The sequence below is a fragment of the Triturus cristatus genome, chromosome 8 (assembly GCF_964204655.1).
Source record: "Triturus cristatus chromosome 8, aTriCri1.1, whole genome shotgun sequence".
NCBI classification, from domain to species: domain Eukaryota; kingdom Metazoa; phylum Chordata; class Amphibia; order Caudata; family Salamandridae; genus Triturus; species Triturus cristatus.
The window spans coordinates 78927968-78953436 of NC_140591.1; the positions used below are offsets into that span (position 1 = coordinate 78927968).

General features: G+C 47.1%; 1 protein-coding gene across 1 annotated transcript in view; it reads left to right on the forward strand.

Annotated features, from left to right (window-relative positions):
• Positions 1 to 25469, forward strand: part of GPR156 (G protein-coupled receptor 156) — a 202652-nt gene that overhangs the window by 158783 nt on the left and 18400 nt on the right. Inside the window, exon 8 of the mRNA XM_085621048.1 lies at positions 6324 to 6560. Coding sequence (XP_085477174.1) covers positions 6324 to 6560 — 237 coding nt within the window. The remainder of the gene's footprint in view (positions 1 to 6323; positions 6561 to 25469) is intronic.

Here is a 25469-nt window from a genome sequence, read left to right on the forward strand (position 1 = left end):
ACACTGCCCTTGCAGGCTGAGTGTCTGAGTACAAGACAAAACAGAGAGTCGACATGGCACACATCCCTGTGTGCCATGCCCACAACCTACACTGCCCTGGCATACATCAGCCACCCCTCTAGCTGGGTGCCCTATGCCAGTGGTGTGGGCACAGGAGCATGAGCCCTGTGCCCCTACAATACCCAGGTCCATTCCTGGGCACTGTAAGTGCAGTGCTGCCATTTAACAGTATATGGTGCTGGGAGCTCGTCAAACACGAACTCCACAGCACCATGATGGCTGCACTGAAGACTGAGAAGTTTGGTATCAAACTTCTCAGCACATTAAACCCGCACTGATGTCAGTGTGGGATTTAATGTATAATGCACTACAGAGGGCATCTTAGAGATGCCCCCTGAAACCTAACTTACAATCCACGTCTTGTCTGAGAGGCTGCCTAGGTTGCCACACAGCAGAGATGCTGCTGGACCCCCCTGGGTGGAGAGCCCCCGCTCTCCTAGGCCTGCAACAATGCACATCCTGGGCGAGGTGCTAGGTCTCCTCCCCCAGGATGGGCAGGGGGAAACTTCAAAGGCATGCCGCCTCTGTGAGCTTCTCTAGGCCACTCGCTGTACTCAGCAACTGGCCCCCACCGGTTCTGACCCCCACTCTGGCGGGAAGACTGGCCGGAAACTCCAAGTAAGGACAGGGGATGTGCCAGCCCTGCCAACCCCACCCCTCAGGTGTGGGAGGCGAGGTGAAGCACATCTCCGGGCCCTCGCCATCTTGAAGATGGGGAGCCCAACCCAATCAGGACTAGGCCACTGACCCCTCCCACAGGAGAGTGGCAGGATAGGGGGTGTAACCACCCCAGGAAAGGGACCCAGTGGTCCCTGCCCTTTACCTACCTGTAACGCCCCTAAATTTAGTATTTAGGGGCACCCTGAACCTTCCTTCCTCAGATTCCAGATTCTAAAACAGCAAAGAAGATCAAGAAGAAAGAAGACCTGCCGTGCAGCTGCTAAGAAGAGGAAGACGCCAACTGCTTTGGCCCCCTACCGGCCTGTCGACCCTCGAACCTGCTCCTGATAAATCCTGGCACCTCCTGTGGCCAGCAACCTCACAAACCCCGGAGGACCTGGCTACCTTGTGACTCTGAGCACCTGGGACTCCCACGAGCAGTGGCTCTGCTCAAAGCAAGTATCTAACCCCAGGCACCAGCACGGAACCGCGAACCCTGCACACTCTGCACCCGCCAAGCCTGGCCTGTGCTGGAGTGGACAAAGACCCCGAGGACGTCCCCCCTGCGACTGTGACCCCGAATCCGGCACCCAAGGACCCACCTCGACGCTCCTGACGATGCCTGCAGCCTCAGAACCAGGGCTCCCCCCCTACCGCGATCAACAGAGGGTAAGATTTCCCAACACCAAAAGGCACCCCTGCACCCGGCGCCCTGCGGCCTGCCGTGCCCGACTCCTGGGTACCTACCTATCCTCCAACTACCCAACTTACCTCTCGAAGTGGTGGTCACACCTGAAGAATCTTCGTCCCCGAGCTTGCAGCCTTTGTTCGCCCTTGAGCTTTTCCATGGCAATCCATTGAGCGCCCGAAGGCTCAAAAGCACCCTGCACCCAGCCGCCCGAGTGGCCCTGGCAGTGTAACTTCTACTCCTACCTACTTCCCCATTTTCCCTGAGCAAGTGACCAGGAGCCCAGCTCCCACAGCCGCGTGGCCTGCTAGTCAGCAGCCACCAACCAAGGGCCCCATGCCTCCCATAGGATAACATTGGGCCTAACTCACTCTGCACCCAGCTGCCCCCGTGCCGCTGAGGGTGTAACAACTGTACTTACCTGAGCCTGGGAGACCCCTGAGTCTATGCCCAGAACCTTAACTCTGCCAGTCGAGTACTTACCCAAAAGCCGATAACTCACTTTTCTTCCATAGGGTAACATTGACTGGTTTCTCTTGAAATGTCTTCTGTGTGGAGTTTCTAAACTTTAAAATATTCACCTAAAATCAACCGAGTAACGAAAACGGAAATACTCACCTGCTATTAGGAGAGATCCCAGTGCTAGATCTTGGTGCCCGGCACTGACCCTGAAAAGTACTCCCAACCGTACTTACCACTAACTCAATCTTCTTCCATAGGAAACCACTGACTGTTTTTCTGTGAAATTTCTTCTAAGTGTCGATTTTTGCAAACTACAAATATTCTTTAAAAATCATACCCACTGTGAAAACGTAATTACTTACCTGTTTTAGATATATGTCCCAGTACTGAGCCTAGGAGCCCAGCACTGGATTACAAAAGTAACGAGAACGTACTTTACCCGTAGCTTGAATTTTCTTCCATAGGAAACCATTGACTGTTTTTCTGTGAAATTTTTTCTGTCGATTTTGCAAACTTCTAAATATTCCTTAAAAATCACCTGTATAACTTAAACGCAGTTTCTCAACTGCTTACAGGTGGTACACTAGTGCTGGATCCAGGATCCAACACTGACCTAGAAAAAGTAACCGTAACCCCACTTACCTGCTAAGTGAATTTCCTTCCATAGGATAACATTGGTAATTTGATCAGAAAAAGTTTCTGTCAACTTTTAAAATAGCAAAATATTTCTTAAAAATCACAACAGTTACTAAAAAGTATTTACTCACTTGTTTCCAAGAACTGTCCCAGAACTGAATCTAGGATCCAGTCCTGGAGTTAGAAAAGTAATCCTGAAAGTAATCAATTGCATATAACTTAAAATTCCCATTGAGCTCAATGTATTATTGTGTTTGAAATTGTGTTGCCTATTGCAACAAACTGTAACTATTGCATTCCAAGTCAATTGTCTTTTGCAAAGTACTTAACTAAAGCATCTCCTTCTGAGAAAGTATATTTTGATACCTCTTGTTGGTTCTAAAATAAAACAACCATATATTTTTATATACCAACCATTGGCCTAGAGTTCAGTTCTTGAGTGTGTGAGACCTTTGCTGCTGAGTGTGTACAACAAATGCTTTACACTGTCCTCTGATACTGCCTTACTGCTCGACCAAGCTACCACTTTAGAGAGTAAGGTTATATCTAACTTTAGCCTCTGCCAAACCTCTGGGGACTGTGGACTCTATACACACTGTACCTATTTTGGAACAGTATATATAGAGCCACTTTCCTACAATACAGACTACTCAGAATGCTTTGCTTCAACTGCTAACTTGGTTTCTGTTTCCAGTTTTCAGAGGACTATCCTTCTCTGTGCTGACTGCTCTTGCTGGAAACCCTTGCCCTCTGCCACTCGTGCTGGGCCTTATCTTTTTGAATTTAATTAACTTTTAAAAACACATCTCTTCCAACAATAGCTTTGTGCTCACTCATTTCATCACTTCTCTTCCTTTACTGTATTTTGCTATCTTTCAGTTTTTAGTGCTAGGACACCCTTCAATATCAGCTCACACTATGAAACCAAAAATGAATCAATCAATGGATCAACACTCTCCTCTTGTTTGACTCTGATGTGGTGGCAAGTTTAAAGCTCTTGAAGTCCAGGCTGTTCAGGTGTTTCAGGGCAGCCAAGGATAAGGGCGCATCAACATGTTGTCAAGTCTCCTCCATTGTGGCAGCAACGAGGTGCGCAAGCTGTTTCCAAACTCCAGAGACCCTCATGTTTAGCCTCCTGCTGTTGTGTAAGGCCTCTTGGTGGAGTAACATCCATTTCATTCTCTTACTCATCATTTGTTTTGGCTCACCAAGCAATATCTAAAGTAGGGACACAATAAAAAAACAAATCAATAGCATGAAATACCCGAGCCAACTGAGTCCAGTCCAAAGTGCAGGGGGTACTCGATTCATTAAGATCTTGCCACTGGCTGCTTCCTCAGTGAGAAGCCACTCACAGCTGATCTGGTAGAGGAGATGTCATTGAAAGACTTGTGGTCAAATGAGGTCCTTATCCCTCAAAGCATGTTTTTATCAAGTCTACTGACATGTGCCCGGCAGCCAATCATCAGCCTCTACAGAGCCTGCCAGACATCCCCAGCCTGGAGTGTCCAATGCTCTGTATGCACCAAAGTCATTACTCTTTCCATGCATTGCAGTGATGAGCGTCCAGCCAGCTCACTTTGGGGTTCTCCCCTCAGTCTGCTAATCCGATCTTAGAAAGGACCATACTATCCAACCAGTAGATCTTTCTGGAACAATGAAGGTGCTGCAGACAATGTACAGGAAAGACAAAGAAAACTTATACTATTGTGGTACTTAATGCCTGCTGGTGCAGGGGAAACCTATGGATTGACTGGGGCAAGATAAGGATTCAAGGAATGATACTATTCAATGCATTGAAGGAGAATAAATATATCCTCCACCTGAACCTGTGGACATCTTCATTACAGATAGCTGCTACTGGATCCAGCAGGTGACATACGGGCTTGGGGGCACCTTCTCAGATGCGATGATGAACTGTTTTTGGCGTTCCCATTGCGGTGTTCATCTTCAGGGCACCGCCATGGGAACGTAAGAAAAACAAAGCCCGCCAGACAGGAGGAAACTCCTAATCTGGCGGGCGGGCGGCCTGACCATGGCTTTGGTGGTGCGGCGGCAGGGCTGACTCGGCACCGCACTGCCAAAGTGGAAATCAGGCCCTTAGTGTTTTTGCCCAAGTGATACCTGATATATATATATATATATATATATATATATAGATATTGGCTTCCCTTGAGGTGAGCCCTCTGGCATGGTTGGGTCACGTGCACCTACAACACCCTTCTTAGTGAAGTTGTGGAATGTGTGCTTTGAGGTTCTGGGTTTCCATACAGAGAAGCCTAGTGTCGAATTATGTATCTTTTGCTGACTTTGAATGTATTACTTAGTATAATAATATCTGATGTCTGAGGCTTACCTTATGACAGCGGTTCTGTCCCATCACCCAGTCTGAGCTGCTGTGGACCATAGCATGTGTGCGTGTGTCCCATGATTCATCCGGTGGACTCCTTGAGTAGAGTGATGTCTAGTAGTTGAGAGCTGTCTTACTAGAAGCTGCACCTTACAACGTCTTAAAAACTCATGTGTGGGTATGGCCAATGGGATCCATGTGGACAGTGTGTGTGTTGTCTAAGTCAGTTTTGGCTTCTGTGGACCCCCAAGAAATCATAAGTGGAATTCGGGGACCCCCACTGAGTCATTATTGGAAGCCAGGGACCCTGAGCCTAAGTCATTTCTATGATTAGGACCTCAAAACAATACACAAAAGTACAAAAACAATTATACACCAAGCAAATATCAAATATTGAAATATAGTTTGTGCCATTAACAATCCAATATAGAAAACGTTTTCAAATGTTCAATGTTGCTTCCCAATTTGTATATACTCTATTAACTTTCATTGATTAATTTTAATATGATTTAATTTTGTAATATTTAATTTTGTAAAAGAGTTACAGGCCCCCTGAGTAGGCCACGGGGACCCCCAGGGGGCCTGAGACCACAGGGTAAGAACCACTGGTCATTTGCATGGTCTCTTGATCTGACTGCTAGCAGACAAACAACTACTGGTTGAGGATTTCCCCTTGTAGCCCCATGTGGGATGAGGAGTTTATTTTTTTAGTCCATCCTAAAGGACGTAAAGAGTGCCTCACTAAATGATCACATTTGTGTAGGAGTGCCTCAGTTCAATTGGCTCTAAACTGATGCATAGACCTCTCTCCCCAATACATCTTACATCCCTGAAGTTCCTTTGATTTATGTTGTCCTTGTGATCTCGAGCCAGGGAAGAGCAACATTATTTCTTTAAACAGTATTCCCATTTTTTGAGTGCAGCACACATCAGACTCAGATTCAGAATTACCACCACTGTTCCATGCTGATGGGTGACTGGATGGATGGATGGATGGATGCAACTCCCTAACACATAGGATGAATATCATGGGCGTATTCTGACATTGTGTTCATCGGCTTATGTGAAGACTCCCACAGCTGGGAGAACAAACCAGGCTTCCCATTTAACAAACTCTATAACTGCATAAAGAAAGCATTGCTCAATACTGTGTTTGTGGAGATCAACAGAAGACTTGTTGTAGCTCAGAGTGCGATTATGTCTTTGAAGTTTTCTCTAGCTCACAGGAGGTTTTGTTGTGAAAGTAATCCATAAAGCCCTACCGTACTTCTCTACTCAAACTACTAATGTCAAGTTCCTCACCCAGATATGCACAATAACTTCAGTAATATTTTCTTAACCCCAGGATGTTCTAGCTGACAGCAATCTCAAAAGTATCAGGATTCAGGGCTTGTTTAAATAATGGCACTATAGGATCCACTGTTGCGTTGCTGTTGTTATTGACATGTGTTTCATCTTTCTGTACAGGGCACCGTTCTAATATACGGCACTTACCTGGCTGGCCTGACTGAGAACGTCAGCTCCCCACCAGTGAACCAATCCTTGACAATTATGGTTGGTGTAAACCTAGTGATCCTCATCGCCGGGGTGGTCCTTCTGGTGACACGTTTCTTCTACGCCTGGTCCAACCTGGTGTTCGGGCTGACTTCCGGTGGGATCTTCCTCTGCACGACCACCGTCAATTGCTTCATTTTCATTCCGCAGGTAACCAACGAATCAAGGAATTGAACCAGATTTAGCTATAGCACTGCGAAATAAGAGACCTAAACTTACCCATGGGCCTCAGAAATTAGGAAACAAAGCTGGACTACTTAGCCATGGCCCTGAAAAATAGGAAAAAAGACATGGAATTAGACATGTTGATCCAGACTTAGCCACACTCTTGACAAATAAAGAAGCAGATCGGATTATGGCATTGTCCTAAGGAATAATGGAACAGTGGCAGACTTAGACACAGACCTGCAAATAAGGGAACACAGACTACTTTAGCTATGGCCCTGACAAATTTTGTAATCGATCCAGATTTAGACAGAGCACAGCTTAAAGGACACACACAGGTCCATGCTGGCCCCTCCCTTGAAAAAAGTGTGACAATATGATCCGCCCACCACTAAGCCTCTATTGGGCCTCTAAAGTATGTCAAATACATTCACTGAGGAAGTATCTAAGGAGGATTTGTAATGCATGGCATGCAATGACAAAAATTGTGTGTGAATGAGTTTGAGTCACAAAATTGTCTCACTTCACAAATAGTGCTTACCTGACAATTACATTAGGCTGAAACATGTAGACCTATTGATGGGGGCATCCATTGACATCACACCTTTGTTTTTACTCTTTTTAAAGGATCCAATAATGAATACAATAAGGTACAGGAAACTTTAGCTAGAGATCCCTCCCCAAGAAAATCAAAAGCTCTGCTGATCCTCAGCATAGAGCCCACCAAGATAGACAAGATGTCATGGATGAGGGCCCAAGGACGAAGCATGCGACTAGTGGTTCTAGTTGGCAAGGGTCCTTTAAAACAAATAGGGATGCCCCCCACACTGAATTCTAGAGAGGCGTAAACAGTATCCTCATGGAGTTCTCTCTCTTTTGCTTATAGTCATTAGTGATCAAACACACTCTATATAAAAATACATTGATGCACTGTATACAAATCCCTGCACCCGGTGTGACTACAGAACCTGCCTGGGAAGACTCATCATATTGCAAAAGTCAGTAGCTAAGCCGCCCAGAAAATCCTTAACCCCCTCTCCCTGTTCTGCTGTGGAGGCAATAGTGATTGAGTCAGTTTTGAGGACTTAGTTGTCAGAGACTAGCTGCAGAATCACATCAACAGTATCCATAGGTTTATCTAGATTCCATGCGTTACAAACCCTGATGAAGGTCATGTCAACTGAAGCCAGTGAACCAGTCATTTGCAGCCCTTAAGGAAACATCCTTAATGTGTATTATGAGTAAGACATGCTACTAGAAAATACACTCAGCTTTTCCACATTGAAATTAGGTTTGAATATATTAAATTGCTTTAGGTAATGCAACATAATTCTAACTTGTTTTACTAAAACAAACGCATGTCAGTTCTCAGTCCAGTAAATAACAAATGTTTCTATTATATTGAAGATGGCGGTCACACAACTTTCACACCTAAAGGTCATCTATGTATAGAAAATCACATGCTTCCAAGATTGCCACCATGTTGTGTGACAAACATTGCCATCATGTCACACAATGTGGCAGCCATCGTAAAAGCATGAAAATATTATTTTCTATACTTTTATGGTCGCCCCTGCATTGCATTTCTCAACATTTGGTCATGCAACGGGGAGGCTGTCTTGAAAGTATAGCAAACAGATGTTCAAGAAGGGCTCGCCTCCATTATTGGCTTTGGCAGTGCCTGCACATTTTTATAAACAACCAGCAGTGGCAAATACAATAGCGGCAACCATAAAGCATTGCCGAAGCAAGACCAATTTGCCAATGCTTGTTTGCCTTGGCATAGTGCTAAACCTACATCTTTGACTGCCTTTTGCAGCATTTTGTTGCTTGTTTCATACAAATGGTATGGTGTGATATCTTTCAAAGACAAGCATCTCTCCAACACTGGACAAGAAGGGAAAGAACAATGTCAGGTTTTCAGGGTATTTACGTGAAATACATTTACATACAATGAATCTAAATGATATTTATTTGCATATGAAGTGGATACCCTGACTTTGACATCTGGCAACCAATGGCGAACACCTTAACCCAAAGATCTTCAAACTTTTTAATGTCACACAGCCAAAACCCCTATATAAAATAATTTTATCAGGCCGTCACCCCCTCAGATTTCAAATGTATTTTCTCACAATTATTCTATTTAATGTTATATACTGCAAGCAAGTTAAAGGATTGTTATGGGTCTTGAAAGATGGAACTCTACCCCGGGCTTCGAGGATCGGGTCTCGTTGTACGCGGATGATATTCTTCTGTACCTCACCTCGCCGCGGAAGTCGCTCAATGTGCTTTTTGATGTCCTTACTTCCTTCGGTAGAAATTCGGGTTTGATAATTAACTGGTCCAAATCTTGCGTGTATCCTATCTCCGGTGGCCTTCCTCTCTTGCCGCCTCGGCTTCCGATCCAAACGTCTCAATCCGGCTTTAAATACTTGGGGGTATACGTTTCGTTGGATCCGGCGGTCCGCTATGAGCAGAATCTCCTGTCTCCCCTCCGGCGTTTGAGGGCGGACACGGCTCGGTGGTGTAAGTTGCCCTTGTCTCCACTTGGTCGCGCAGCACTGTTTAAAATGATGTCCCTTCCCAGGTTTCTTTACGCTCTCCAGAACTCCTTCGATATCGTTCCGGCGGCCTACTTTAGGGAAGTGGAGAGTTTGCAGAGGAAACTGGTTTGGGACGGTCGTGCGCGTATCGCTTTGGCAAAGCTGACTTTTCCCTGGTATGACGGGGGCATCGCGCTTCCTGACATTAGAAGGTACTATTGGGCCTCCCAGCTGTCTGCCATTAACCATGCTACGTACGCTCCTGGCTCGAACCCGGCATATGAGATGGATAAATTCCTGCTTCCCGGCGGTAACTATAACAGAGCGCTTTACTCTCGATCTGCCGGAAGGACCCTCACGGGCCCTACTAGGATTGCGGTACGTGTGTGGAAGGCGGCGAATGTAGCTGTGGGCTGGAGTGGGCGGTTAACGTGTGCTACTCCTCTATTCGCCTCTGAGCGCTTGGGAAGCCTCTGGACAACGAAAGGCTTTGAGCACTGGGATACGATCGGCATTAGCAGAGTGGGGGACCTATGGGTTAAAGGCGCGGTTAAATCCTTCGCGGCGCTTCAGAGCGAGTACGAGCTTAGTGAAAGGGAGTTCTTCCGCTATGCCCAGGTTCGGCACGCCCTACTCTCGGTCTTTGGGGAGGGGATCACGGTCCCTGTCTCTTCGCCTCTCGAGGACCGTATACTCGACGGACACGTCCCCGACAGTACTATATCCCTGATTTATAAAAAACTAATAAATAATCGGGCTGATCTCTTGGTGCGTCTTCGGGAGGCATGGACGGGAGATGGGGTGGAGTTGGACGACGAGGACTGGCAGTCTGCGCTGTCATCCCCTAAGGAGGTTGCCATCCCGGCCCGTCTCCGTCTGGTCCAGCTTAAGATTCTCCATTGTGTCTATGTGACGGGTCCCCGTTTGGTCTCGATGGGGTTTTCTGATGACGGGCTCTGTAAGCGTGGCTGCGGGCTCAGTGCCACCTTTCTCCACATCCTCTGGGAGTGCCGCGAGGTGCATGATGTTATGAAACGAGTCACTGGGGTCGCTCTGCTGCCGGAGGTGCGCCGATGTGTTCTGAATGTGTGGGAGCCCAATGACTATAATGCGGCTCAGGCTCGGTGGGCGGCCCTTGGAAACATGATCGCAAAGAGAGATATTGCGCAGCTGTGGGGTTCCCAACGGCCTCCCACCGTGTCCGTATGGAAGGAGAACATGGACTGGTGCATGTTCAGGGAGAAGACGGTGTATGTGGCTCGTGGTAAACCGGGGGCGTGGGGTAGATTCTGGGGTCAGTGGAATGTGTATCGAGGGACTATCTGTTCTCCCCCCCTGGTGGATACGTCTGAGGTTGCCTTGTCCCCCTGATCCTTGAGGGTTTCTTGCTTACTCTGTTCATCTGAGTATAGATTTGGTTTTCCCGTGGCCCCCCCCTCCCTCTCAGACCCCCCTTTTATTGACCACCCTAGGGTGGTCCTATGTGGAGTTCCTCTGCTATGGTTAGACGCCCTTTCAATGTTTTTCGCCTTGCTTTTTGTTTTTCTTTACTTTGGTTGATAGTTATGTAAAAAGGGTGTATCCTGACTTCCTTTATGTGCAGCTTGATCTCCTGCCATTTAGCGGAGCCCCTGCGGGCCAGTCATTGTTTTTGAACTGCTCGATCATTTCTGCATACTAGCGGCCGGCCCAGGAGGTTGTAGGCCCGTGCTTGTACCCTTTTTCTCTGCACAATAAAATTTTTATAAAAAAAAAAAAAAAGAAAGATGGAACTCTAATAAGTAAAAACAAAATTGATTAACAGTAAGGCTTTTCAGTTTCTCCTACTAGATAGAAAGGAGGCAAACTTCTCAAATTGTCATGAGGGTTTAGGGGTGCCAGCGGACGTTGCTAAGTTAGCATTAGTCAGTGCTTTGCATTACCGCCATCTTGCCGGTTATGCACACAACACTACATGCCTTGTTTCCCGTAAACAATCTTTGCTCGTGCTGCTTCACATGGGAACTGAAGGCCTTTCACTATTTCTGTTGTGCTCTGAGTTCTCGTCTGTACATCGTGTTCAAGACCAGAAAACAATCTGCTGGTTTATCGGCTTTGGTCCATCCCACACACATATAGACATAACATGGAACACAGCTGCGCTTCTGAATTTTTGGGTGCTTTTAATATTGCATGGGATGCAAGTTATCAACACTTGGAGAAAACCTTTCCAGAGGAAGAGCTGTGCTTGTCCGGAGATGTAAATCCTATCATCTAAGACTTGAGGTAGGGGGTTCCGCTGTCCAAGCCCAGAGGTCTTCCACTGATATAATAAACATAGCTTGTAGCACGGGGAGGGTGGTAAAGCGCTATAAGGCTTCATCCACTGACATTATAATATGATTTCCCCGTTCGTATTTTATGGAATTTTAACCATGCTGATTATATTGTTTTTATGCATTTCTTTGCTAATGTTAGCACGTGTACTGCATTACAGAGCATGTTAGTTGAAATAAACATTTTAAACTATACAGTGTCTGTGGTTACTCACATTGTGAACAGGTATGAGTATCTAAGCGAAAGAGTGTCTTGTTCCCACAAATTCTGAGAGGCCCTGAGTTGCGTGTTCGAGGATATCCAACCATTGGTAGCTCCACTGTAGTACGGAGAACGAATGGGATACTATAGCTAGCCGGATAGGCGTTCTGGGCACTGAGGCATGTTTTGGTACACCACAATACACCGAGGTCCTGGTTTCCTGTGCATAGTTCTGTGTATGTGCAGAATCCCTGCAACATGGCGCAGCTAACGTTTGGTCTGGTACTTATTTACGAGGCACTTTAGTAGTTCTCAATACTTGTTCACAATCCCCTCGCCTCTGTTTCCGGAAAACAGCGGTGACGGTTTACCTGCCTATATTGTTGCTTTTATAGGTGATTCAAGCTTGATATATACAAAAAGGTATCGTTCGTATTTTGGATTACGACCCAACTTTGTCTAGCCGCCTTTTTAATTTGTGTTTTTTCTTTTCAAGTTTCTATATGGTTGAAGTTGATATTGCGGCACACAGCCGCGTGGCGGTGCGGCATGATTTGCAAGCATGTGGGGTGCCGGACGCAGGTGTCAATCTGATCTTTGTGGTCCAAGCCGACCCAGTATACACATATGAGGTTTTTTATTCCTGGGTGACATTTCCAGCTGTTGAGGGGCGGATAATTTGTGGCATAAATACAGCCATACCGCCCTTCCTGCTGTGTATTGGCCATATAGAACTCTAGAAGTTCCGTTGACGGCATGGCAGCATCGCATTTGGTTTGATGGCACCCTTCCCGTACCCTTGTCACCTGTCATGTTAGGCCCGTTATCGATTGATGGGGCCACTTGGCCTGTGTTGGCAGGTTACACGCCGCATTCACAGTATTTAACGTGCAATGTGGCGGCTCTCCGTCTACTACACACTACAATAGTCCGTGTGTATAGAGCACTGGTTCAATATGTAAACCGCAACATCCAGGTGGGAGCACCTGGAGTTGCACAGCAACCGGCTGGTACTGGCGGTGTTATTATTAGCCCCGTCATGGTTAATTTGGTTATGGGAAAGCCTCCCCCAAATAAGGAAGATTTGCCTTATTGGCTTGCTGAGAAATTTGACTAGCTGGAAGCGGTGTTTCCACATACCACTCCTGTGGAGAAGCACCGAATTTTGATAATTAGTTTGCAGAAAGTCTTAGTCCCCGAAGTCACTGATTGTGAAAGTTGGGGTAAAATATTCGCGGATTACCTAAGATTATAGCCCAGGCTTCTAAAACAGTTAGGCGTAATAGTTGGGTGTTAAGCCTTTTGCTAAAGTACCTGCACAACCGCAGGCTCAACGGATGTCTCAAACTGATCAAGGAGGCTGTCCACAATTCCCTAAAAAGAATTGGAAAAATAATAAACAGGGGAAATCGCAACAGAAACAAGGGGGATGGGCACCCTCCCCTACACCTTCGGTCTCAGAAGCACTTATGAACTGCGTGACCGCGCGAGAATTAAATCTCCTGATTGATATCAGGTTCCTGATACACGTTATCCTCGTTCTTCACAGGAAGCATCAGGCTCATATGCCGGTGGAGGTAACCGCCAGGAGCGCGGAAGAGGTCGAGGTGACCCACAAGGACGTGAGCAGCCACGGGCAAGTGACGGAAAGGGTAAACAAGAAGACTTTCCTCGTCAGCACCCTCCTTTTCGGAAGAAAAACTTGGCCGCTTTAACTGCGAGGTATGCTACGGATGGTGAGGACCCAGGTCCGGAATCTAACATGGGCAGTAACGCTGCCAGACAGCGCAGCGGAGGTTACAGTAGTGCGGCAAGCACTGCGTCCATTTCTGGAGGCAAGAGCAACTGATACATTCATCACAGTTGAAACCGCTGACACCCGAGTGGCTCCCGCTGACAGACTATATGAAATTAGTATTCTCATAGAAGGTGACATCAAACGCATTATCAAAGGTTTTTTGGGTGAAAATCTGACTTCTTCGTATGACATCCTGTTAGCGGAGGCAGACTGGCCCCCGCCTTTTGTTCTGGCAGCTCTGAGAGGGGAGGAAGTGATCCTCCCTAGTTTTTCACACGGTGTCTCAAAGGAGCATGCGTAACATTTTGCAGAACAGTGGGCTTCGGTGCTTGCGCCGGCTTTATAACGTACTCAGGTGGGTTGGGATAAAACATCTCCCCACCACGAGATACCATTGCGGATAGCCACAGGCAAAACCCTAATATCCTATTTGAAGGGAAGCAAAGGCTCCTGTAGCGGAAATACTACACCAATTGGAGTATTAAGGGGTAATTGAGACATGTGCGTCACCTATGAATAACCCTCTTTTTACCGTAACCTAGCCAGACGGGTCGTACCGCATTATTTTGGATTACAGACATTTGAACTCACATTGTCGGATGAATGCCGTCCAGAATATCCATAGTTCAGCCCTAGTGGACAGTCTCGTTCGGAAAAAATATAAAACGATGCTAGATATATCCAATGGCTTTTTTAGCCACAATCTGTCCCCCTTGCCAAGTCAATGGACAGCTTTTACACACGGCGGCAAACAAAAACAGTTTACAAGATTAGCGATGGGCTATAAAAACAGCCCTGGTGTTTTCGCCGCACGTGTGGTCTCATTGTTAGACATAATCGACCTTGATGCATATTCGTATGTAGATGACATTTATCTCACAAACGACGAGTTATATCCGCATCTTTGTCGCGTGGACTGCATCATTGTGGAGTTTGCGGACTACGGTTATAAATGTAATTTTGCCGAATCACACATTGCTGAGTTCGCAGTGTTGTTCTTGGGCTACAAGCTCAATAATGAAGGACGCGGTTTGGCACCGCACTTTCTGGAGAAGTGTGCACGTTTGCGTCCTCCTACAACCCTGAAGAAATTACAATCCTTGCTGGGCTTTTTGAACTTTGGTCGTACTTACATACCAGAGTATGCCCAGCGTATCAAGCCTCTTTATGCTTTGATACAACCCACATTTGCGAAAGCATGCTGGCTTCCGGAACATACAAATATACTGCTGTCTTTGTGGTCTGATCTACTTGACTCTAAACTCTTGTTAACGCGTGACAACCATACTAACCTGGTAATAAGAATCGTCCCAGGCGCGGTGGGTTTCACATACTTGACGTTTAATGAAGGTGACACAGTTCCTATTGCTTATAAGTCACACTTGTACAGTTCAGCTAAACTGAGGTTTTCCTCTGTCGAAAAAGTCTTGACGGTGGTCCAGATGGCGATCCTAAAAGAACACCCCCTGGCACAAGGAAAGCGCATGTTGGTGGTGACACCATATCCTGCTCTGGAAGCAGTGACGAAGGCGAGTGTTCCTAACTCCAAAGCCTTACATCCACGGTGGATACAATGGGCTACATCGTTGACATCCCCGGATGTTGCCTTTATCTATGATTCCTCGTTGCAGACTCAGGAGTCGCTAAAATATGAATTTGTTCATCCAGCTCCACTGTCTATGCGCCTGCTCGAGGAATACCGTTGTATCATTTACATTGACGGTTCGGCGCAACCAGCGATTGGATCTAAACATTCTTATTCTGCAGCCTGTGCGATTGTGGCTGGTTCCATAGTGAACGGCGAGTTTAAGTCCAGTGTGGTTCACACACAGGCCCTCGGTGACTGAACCGCCCAATTGGGTGAGCTGCAAGCTTTGGTGCTCGCACTGGAGTTTGCAGATCCTAATGTGACTACTTTCATTGTAAGCGATTCCTATTACTGTGTACAATCTTTTAATGACATTGTATTCTTTTTGGTCTCAAAATGACTACCGGGATTCCAAAGGCAAGACAATTAAGCCTAAAATGCTATGGGTTCGAGTGGCAGAGCTGAAGGAACGCCTGCCACTCACACAGGTAATTCATACTCTTGGCCACCAACGTGTGGGAGTCCACGCGGCTGGTAACAGCTTAGCTGATGAGGCAGCTAAGTCAGCAGTGGACACGTGCTTAGTAGCAGCAGTTACAAGATCCATGAGTAAGATTGATGATGACATTTTGGCAGCTATAGCTGCTACGAAGAAGGGAGGTAATTATCCAAAAGGATTACCTTCCAAATACTCTTATAATTTAAACCCTGATAACGTTCCCTATGTGACAATTAATAACGTTGGTGAGAGGTTGATTCCCAACGCAGACCGCAGGCTTACACTGATATTCGCAGCACACAAGGGCATGGCCTCGGCGCATGCGTGTGTCTGCTACAGTCAGTATCTTGCAACAACTTTACTGGTGGCGTGGCTTGTATAAACAAACATGTACTTATGTGCTTTCTTGTGAAATTTGTCAGCAAATCAAGCCATTTACTGTGACCCGACCACCACAAACACCGTTATGCATATCCAATAGACCATTTGCTTGTCTTTATTTGGATCACTGCGGTCCATTTTCTTCTGATACTGCATATAAATACATTTTAGTTGCAGTTGATTCGTGCACACGTTTTATCTGGGTCTGGCCACAACGCAGCACTGAAGCTCGAACTGTACTCAGGGATTTGCGAGTCTTTGTGGGAATTTTTGCAGTGGGCACCTTACATTCAAACCAGGGTCCGGCGTTCGCCTCTAAGGCGTACAAAGAATCCATGTGGTCTTTGGGGGTGCAGGTCAAATTTTCGTTTCCATACAGGCCTGAGGGCAATTCGGTTGTGGAGCGAATGAACCGTGACTTAAAGCAATCCTTAACAGTTAGAGTCCTAGGCACTGGCAGGAACTGGCTCGCCCATTTGTATGGCGTACAACTTGCACTTAATAATCTCCCTAGAAGACCTCTGGGTGGGCAGACCCCTTACGAATTGCTCTTTGGCATGAAGATGTTTGTGCCAGACCTTGATGGCTTAGAGTTGGCGGCTCAAGCCGTCCTTTTTGACGTAGATAAACTTTGTGCTGTATTGCAGAACCTACAAGTCACAAGAGAAAGTGTAGCAAAAGAACATTTACGTGTCGCCGCTGATGGTGCACTGCAGATTCCTGTGATCGGCTGGCTGCCTAAAGTTGAAGAACTGGTCAGGGAGAAGGTGGAAAACAAAAAATAATTTGGTCCATGCTATCGAGCTCCGGTTCCAGTACTGGGCGTGCAGGGAACTCGTACAGTAATTTTACCACCACTTCCTGGTCGCAAAGACAATAGATACGTCTCAAATGACAAGGTCAAGCTACACCATCTGGCCGATTCTGAATAGTTTGCCTCCAGCATCATTGTATGCCTGTATTCCAGGAAATCCTGACAGTGCCATAGAGCTGGACTCTGTTACTAATCCTTTGCTGTTCCTACAGTCCTCAGCTGATAATGACGAACCAGAATATGCATACCCTACAAGTGAATCTTTGCCTGGGTTAAATGCTACAGCCAGGAACGAGTCGCGTTTTTCCTTTGACTCTTATTCAACATGGACTTTGACCCCATCAAAATTTGCAATTTTTATCTCCTGGTTTAAACGCACTTATTTGGTTTCCCCATGGATATATGTTTGGCTGGTGCTCATCCTTTTTTTTTTATTCATGTCCATTGGGTTTGTGACTGTTTTTTTTCTTTTTTATCAATGGACACTACCTTAAAGAACGCTCTGCTGTGGAACTAGTGGATGGAACTTTAGCCCCGCATTCTTCATCGCACATCATGAAAAGGGACCCAGGACCTTGGCTGGTTTCCCGGGGTGCCGGCGGTGCCCACCTGGAAATTACGGCCCGAGATCCTTGAGGACAGTGTCTTCAAGGCGGACCTAGGTGATACGATTTCAGAGTACTTTGCGTCCAACCGTGGCACCGCGAGCTCGAGAGCGCTAGAGTGGGACGCTTTTAAGGTGGTGGTGAGGGGGTACTGCATTTCTAAACAGGTCGGCGTGAGGCGAAGTATCCTCGCCGACCTAGAGGCAGCGGATCGAAAACTCCGCGAGTTGGAGTTACGCCGCCCCGGGCGCCCCGAATTGCAGGCGCGCACGGCGGAGGCGAAGGAGGCGGTGGCGGCGGAGGTCGAACGGCTCCGCTGTTTTGACTATAAGGCCTATACGGTTCGGTCCATCGCTGAGGGGGATAGGTCGAGCGCGCTGTTGGCATGGCTGGCCAACCCTACGCGGCAGTCCTCACTGACGACGTCCATGCGCAGGGCAGACGGAACCCAGGTGTACACCCAGCCTGCGATTCTGAGCTGCTACCGGCAATATTATGAGCGCTTATACCGCAGTCGCTCGGTCCGAGACCCTGACCTGCTCGATAACTATTTGCGGCCTTTAGAGATCCGAACGATGGAGCGGGACGTGGCGAAAGCCTTGGGGTCCGACATAGAATTGGGAGAGATCCGTAGCGCCATCAAAAAGATGGCGAGAAATAAGACCCCGGGCCTGGACGGTCTTCCTGTGGAGTTCTATGCGGCCTATGCCGATCTCCTCGCCCCTAGATTGTTGGTAGTATACAGGGAGGCGAAGAGGCTTGGGCGTCTCCCAGGCTCGATGTGTGAGGCATTGGTGGTCCCGCTCCTCAAGCCTGGAAGGGATTCCTCCGATCCGGGGTCGTACCGTCCCTTATCGATGCTGACGGTGGATTATAAAATACTGAGCAGCATCCTGGCCTCGAGGCTGCTCGGCCACATGAGCTCCTTGGTACATGAGGACCAGGCTGGCTTTATCCCCAGGCGTAACACGACCATGAATATTCGCCGGTTGTTCCGATTGCTAGGGGAACCGCTTGTGGACGCCCCGTGCCCGGTTGTCCTCTCAGTGGATTTAGAGAAGGCTTTTGATAGCCTGGAATGGGACTACCTTTGTACTGTGTTGCGGAGGTTCGGCCTCGGGGAGGGCTTCATCAGGTGGACCAGGGTTCTGTACGCCTCGGCGTCAGCCAGGGTTCGGGCGGGACCGCTGATTTCCTCACAATATCCGGTGGAACGAGGCACGAGGCAGGGATGCTCGTTATCCCCACTGCTCTTTGCGCTGGCGGTGGAACCTCTTGCGCTGCATCTCCGGTCGGGAGCCCATTACACGGGCCTGTGGACTCCTTCGGGCCCGCATTACATCTCACTGTATGCAGACGACCTGTTGCTCTTCCTAGAAGACCCGCTAGATGCCCTACATGGGGCTGCGACGGCGCTCACGGAGTTTGGGGAGGTCTCGGGCCTCCGAGTGAATTGGACTAAGACCTGTCTTTTCCCGGTCCGCAGGGGCACCCCTACCCCTACTCTGAGTAGGGAGATTAGATGGGAACCCGACTGCTTTAAGTATCTAGGGGTGTATGTCTATCATGAACCTTCTGGCCTCCTGGATGGGAACATTGCCCGGGGCATTCGAGCACTTCGAGGCAGTATGGGCTTTTGGGCCACGCTACCGCTCTCGGTGGCTGGGAGGATTGCTTTGCTTAAAATGGTGGCGCTCCCCCGGTTGCTATATTATTTCCGGACACTACCGATCTGGGTCCCACCGACCACGTTTCGACTTTTACGATCCATGATTGTCGGATTCCTTTGGGGTTCGGGCCGCCGGCGGGTGGCCCTCAAGACCCTACTGAGGCCGAAGGAGGAGGGTGGGCTTGCGGTGCCGGACTTCGAAAAGTATTATTTAGCGGCGCAGCTCCAGGCCCTCACCCAGGAGATCGCCCGGGAGTTCCGGGGCCCCGAAGAAAAGAGGGGAACGGGCATGGCCAGGCATGTTCTCTCCTTCATAGCGATGAGACAACGGTTGGCCTTGCAGGACTTGTCAATGGAGGAGCGGACTATCCGCCTGTGCTGGAACCGAGCTCACGCCCGGGGCCACCTGCGAACACCGTACGCGCCCGAAATACCGCTGGGGATGCTAACGGCTCTGCCCCATGGGGGTGATTGGTCGCGGCTGGCGACCTGGGAGGACGCCGGTTTGCAGCTAATCGGGGATCTATACGAGGACGGGTCGCTCTTGCCCTTCCAGGAGCTCATCGAGCGCTTCGGGATTCCCCGCGGCGACTTTTTGCTGCACTCGGCCCTTGTTCGAGCGATCCAGGCGCACTGGAGACGCGGGCAGGAGGAACCCCCTTTATCCCCAGTATGCCAATACGTGATGATGTCTGCGGGCACGGTGAAGGCGGTCACTTGCCTTTACGGCAGACTGATCAATGAGGGGATGGCTCCCCTCACCACTTTGAGAAACCGCTGGGAGGAGGACATTGGCAGGGAGATCCCGGAGACGACCTGGGCCCAGCTAGTGCGGAGGGCCTGGAAGGGCACACGCCACGCCCGCTTTCAATTGGTCCACTACTACGTGCTCCATAGAGCCTATTTGACCCCGGTGAAAATCAGGCGATATTTTGGTACGACTTCGGCGGAATGCCCCAGGTGCCCGGCCCAGGAGGCGGACCTCCTCCATATGCTGTGGGCCTGCCCGGGATTGTCATCCTATTGGGAGGAAGTGGGGAAGACCCTGGACGAGACGACGGGGAGATCTTTATCGCTTGACGCGGCGGTGGGTCTCCTGCACTGGTTCCCTCATACCCCCAAAAATAAAATTTCTAGCAAGTTCATTGATCTGGGGCTACTCCTTGCTAAACGGGAGGTGACCAGGAACTGGAAGGCACGAGCTGGTCCGACGGGAAGCCGGTGGCGCAGCAAATTTTTGAAGTGGGCGGCGGGGGAGAGTACGCTCAGATACCAGCTAGCTTGGAGGCAGCGTAATGAGAAGGCACAGGAGGCAGCGCTGGAATGGGAGATGTTGGTGCAGGCCCTTAGGGATTATGGTGCCCCCAGCGACTCTGAGCTTGAGGAAGAGGTTCGCCCTGAGTCCCGATAGACGATTGCACTTTTCAGATCTATTGCTTTCCCCGTGGGTCCTTTTGGAGATCCTGTGGCGGTTGGTGCCGCGCGCTGATGGCGGGGGGAGGGGGAGGGTTTACCTGGGGTTGGGGTGTTTTAAGAGTGGGGTGTTATTTTGGGTTTATGGGTTTGTTTGGAAAAGCAGATGACGGACAGCGTGTTCTCCGGGCCAGCTTCGACATCCTCCTGAGCCCCCATTGAATTTCGCCGCCCGACCCTAGGGTTGTGGGCTGAATGGCTGTGTAAGTAACTTACGGTGGGGGAACGGAGGGTTGCGTCTCATTGATCGGGCGTGATATATAATGTTGGCCGGTTATGTAACGATTTACGGATTCCTGCAATAAAAATATTTTTAAAAAAAAAAAATCATGAAAAGGGACCTGACTTTCGTCAACATTACAGCCTGGCTAGTTGTGGATGGCATAGTTTGGGATACAGTCCTGTTTCAAATTCATGGTCCAACAGAGATTATTAATGTTCCGAATGTGCTTCGTGTCTCCATGGGTGATTTAGTTATATATAACATACATTCTGATGACTGGGATGTGCGAGCAATACAATCTCTGTTTTCAGATTTAAAATACTATGCAGCATTCGATGCTGAAGACTTGTATTTGAATTCTGCAAATTATGCTGACTTATTTTGCTATCAGCATTATGGCCACCATTATTTGCATGAAGCAACTACTTTTCGAGCTGTTTTTAATTATACGCAATGGGAACATTGCTCCACCCCACCGATAGGGAGTTATAAGACCCTGTTGAATAAATGTACATATTTTACGAGTTTTGATAAATCAAACCCTGAATCTTACTATTTTAAATTGCATTCTAAATGAAATACAAAAGTTATGCGTACACACACTAAATTGTTGTACTCAGATTCTTTTACCCTTAAATTGGCGGTGGGTGGCTATAATCATTGGAAAAATACAGTTGATTTGAAATCAGTTTGGGGTTCCAAAACCTGGCAGGTGCAGGACACGGAAGCTTTGTATCGTGCATGTCTTATACCGACACAAATACTGTTTTTGAACGATTCTATATATCAGACTACTTGTCTGGGCTTAGCTACAGCTAAACAACTGAAGGCTCCTGCTTTTCCATCCCTTGCAGAATACCCAGACTGGAATGTTACTACCAATTACCAGACTTTATTTACAAATGCAACATTTAATATCTCGAATCTTGACTCTATGGGGTGGTTGGTTTGGCAGACCAGTGCAGATGCATGCCAAATGCGTTTCCATAACAGGGCTTCAGATTACACACAGGATAGGCCTGATCCACAATTTTCAAATACACATTCAGTTACAACGTATTTTGTTGGTAAATTATGTCAAACTTGGTTACAACACTCTACCTTAGTTTCTGTTAAACAACATTTGTCAATGTTATCAAATGATGTGGATTTATCAGATTTCATAAAAGGTCTGATTGGCCCTGATATATGCAGTTTACAATAAAATTTGGAAATTGTCTCAAATTGAAGCCGCTTCACGTTTAAGGGCTATAGAACAAGCTAATCTTGAAAAAGTTATTGCTGTGGTAGATAACAGTATTAATACCCTTTCCTCCAGGATATACACATTGGACAATCTGGTTTCTCCTGTTGTTGATATTGTACAGGATGATGTATCTGTGTTATATCATGGTCAGAACCAATTGCGCTCTATTATGCAGTTAGCATGGACCCTGCAGACGCTTAAAATGGGTCGAGTGCCATGGGACTATGTAAACGCATCCTCTTTGCTTTTGCCTTTTAATTTAACTGAAAGACAACAGTCTATGTCCATGAAAGATGCCACTTATACCCTAAACAATTAGACCCTTTCCATTCTCAGTAGCGGAAACAAACTCTGCTGTTTGGCTCGTTCATGGGGTTATAACACTGCCATTCTCCTTATTTAAATTATATCGTGCATGAAACATTTTCCCCTAGGTCGCTATGAACCATTAGGAAACTCGTTCCTTCATGAAGTTTGGTCACTCCCCTTCACGTTTAGATGTTTGCGTGATGACACAGAGGTGTATCTGACTGGTGAATCTTGTGATTCTTCCATTGGACACTCCCTTGTGTGCAAAAATATACAATTGCACGGCACTTGTAATGTAGAGGCGCCTAATTTAGCGTTCATTTTAAAAGGAAAGCCCGTCCTCTCTATTAAACCAACATTCACGCTGCTGTCTAACGGCAGTTATTTACTTCTGAATAATGAAAAATGCTGCGGCATGTTAATAGGCATACTGTACATTGTGACTGTGTCACAACGTGTAGTTTGCTGCAAAAATGTGCTGTTCCCTCCATCTCGTGGGAGTCCCGATCTCTCAATTTGGCCTTCCATTCCAACCTTGAAGGCAGAGTTTGACAAGCTGAGCTGAATAAGAGCTTTATTGTCCCAGAAAGAAGTTTCTCTCACTTCTGCCCGTGAGACCTATATCCTGCAGGTGGCTAATACAAGAACAGAAGTTCAAGCACTTTTAAACACTGACCTCCCACAACATTTTGGTGAGCTTATCCATTCTATTTTCAATGCTTTGCATACAACGAGGCTGGCTCATGTTTTTTAAAACTGTGGGCTTTGTCCTTGTAACATCTTTTCATACTATTTTTGGTGTGATCCCGGCTTTCATTCATCATATCTTTTACAGCGTCTTCGGCGGGTTGCCACTAATACTGGCCTTAGCTGCCGGGGTCTTCCTGTTGATTTGCCTGCTCAGAAATGGCTGCTCCTCCTGTGGTCGTTCACAACCCGGCCCAGCTACAGCTGCTTCGTAACCGCTTGCTTCAGTGCTACGGTACCTTGCCACTGGCCACTCTAAGCGTGGCTTATAATCTGTCTTTCCGATTTCCATGGTACACTTGCGTGCAACCAGTTTTCTCATGCTTGGAGTGTCCTTTTCAATGGGCTTTGGATCTCTGCCTCACAAACACAGCGTCTCCGACCTGAACTTTGCCTTACTGATGAGCCCCCTAGTGTCTCATGAGCAGGACTGTTCCGGTATGGGTTTGATGGCTTGTGCAGCCGCGCTCGGAGTGCTAGCTCAGTGGGATATCGGTGCAGCAGAACATGATTTCCTGCAATGGAGTTACATCGAGTACCACGACCACGCAAGTTGCCCACCGTTGGTGCTGGAAGCACCCATCATTAATGAGCATGTTTGCTCCTTTGAATTACTAAACTGGATGGCGTCTACTTTTTCAGACGATGACAATGATTTCCTGTTGGAAGCTATCACCACTTTTTGCGCTTACACACTGATGGATTGATAAGACTAGGCCACCCAGACATTTATTTTTAATTTTTTCCATTTCATTATTTTTATTTTTGTTTTACTTCCGAAAGGATATTTTTTGAACGAAAAGACCTTTACTCCTTTTTCACACCCAATTGACATTCTTCGCTTCCAGACCGCATAAGCTCTTGTTGCTCAGACTTTTTGAACTCTGTGTTCTACTTCAATCACTGTGCGTAGGACTGCTCAAGGGGAGGGTGTTGTGAGGGTTTTGGGGTGCCAGCGGACGTTGCTAAGTTAGCGTTAGCATTAGTCCGTGCTTTGCATCACCGCCATCTTGCCGCTTATGCACACAACACTACATGTCTTGGTTCCCGTAAACAATCTTTGCTCGTGCTGCTTCACATGGGAACTGTCTGGCTTTCACTATTTCTGTTGTGCTCTGAGTTCTCATCTGTACTTCGTGTTCAAGGCCAGAAAACAACTCCACTGGTTAATCTGCTTTGGTCCGTCCCACACACATATAGGCATAACATGGAACACAGCTGCGCTTCTGACTTTTCGGGTGCTTTTAATATTGCACGGGATGCAAGTTATCAACACTTGGAGAAAACCTTTCCAGAGGAAGTGATGTGCTTGTCCGGAGATGTAAATCCTATCATCTAAGACTTGAGGTAGGGGGTTCCGCTGTCCAAGCCCAGAGGTCTTCCACTGATATAATAAACATAGCTTGTAGCACGGGGAGGGTGGTAAAGCGCTATAAGGCTTCATCCACTGTCATTATAATATGCTATCCCCGTTCCTATTATATGGAATTGTAACCATGCTTATTATATTCTTTTTCTGCATTGCTTTGCTAATGTTTGCACGTGTCCTGCATTACAGAGCATGCTAGTTGAAATAAACATTTTAAACTATACAGTGTCTCTGGTTACTCACATTGTGAACAGGTATGAGTATCTAAGCGAAAGAGTATCTTCTTCCCACGAATTCTGAGAGGCCCTGAGTCGCGTGTTCTAGGATAGCCAATCATTGGTAGCTCTGCTGTAGTACGGAGAACGAATGGGATACTATAGCTATCTGGATAGGGGTTCTGGGCACTGAGGCGTGTTTTTGGTACACCACAATACACAGAGGTCCTGGTTTCCTGTGCATAGTTCTGTGTATGTGCAAAATCCCTGCAACAAAATGATATTCCAGGATTGAGGGATATATTAAAAGATTTGTCCAAAGCAATGTTCTTTCCTACTTTTTTTTGCAATAAATCCCTTATGTGAAATTGAAAAAATAACATACGCAAATGAGTCAAAAAAGTGCAAGGGACTTTACGGTTAGTCAAGCTAATTTTTCATCCTTGACATTAATTTTTTCATATTTCCATCCCTGGCTGGCAACTGGCCCTTTGTCAAGTGTGTCACCTCCAGCCAGTCCTTGTTTTTTGGCCAAATGCACTTTGCATTCTGGAACGTTTTAGGAATATTTACATTATTAAATATAAAACTGCAAGTGACAAAATACACTGCGCTGCTGGTAAAAATAAACTGCAGGACTGGTTGAAAGAAAAACGACCACTGGCAGCTCAAGACATATTTAACAATGTGAACATTGCTGTACTGTTGATTTATCCATTTTAAAAGTGCAGCTGAATACATGATTGTCAACATACTATTGGCAGACCTGTCACCCTACAAGAGTCCACATTGTGTAACTTTATCAGGAATGAGAGGTTGATACCTTGAGCATTATATTCTCATCTTGGACATTTAGTATGCCCCCATACATTAATTCAGAATAGTTTCAAGACCT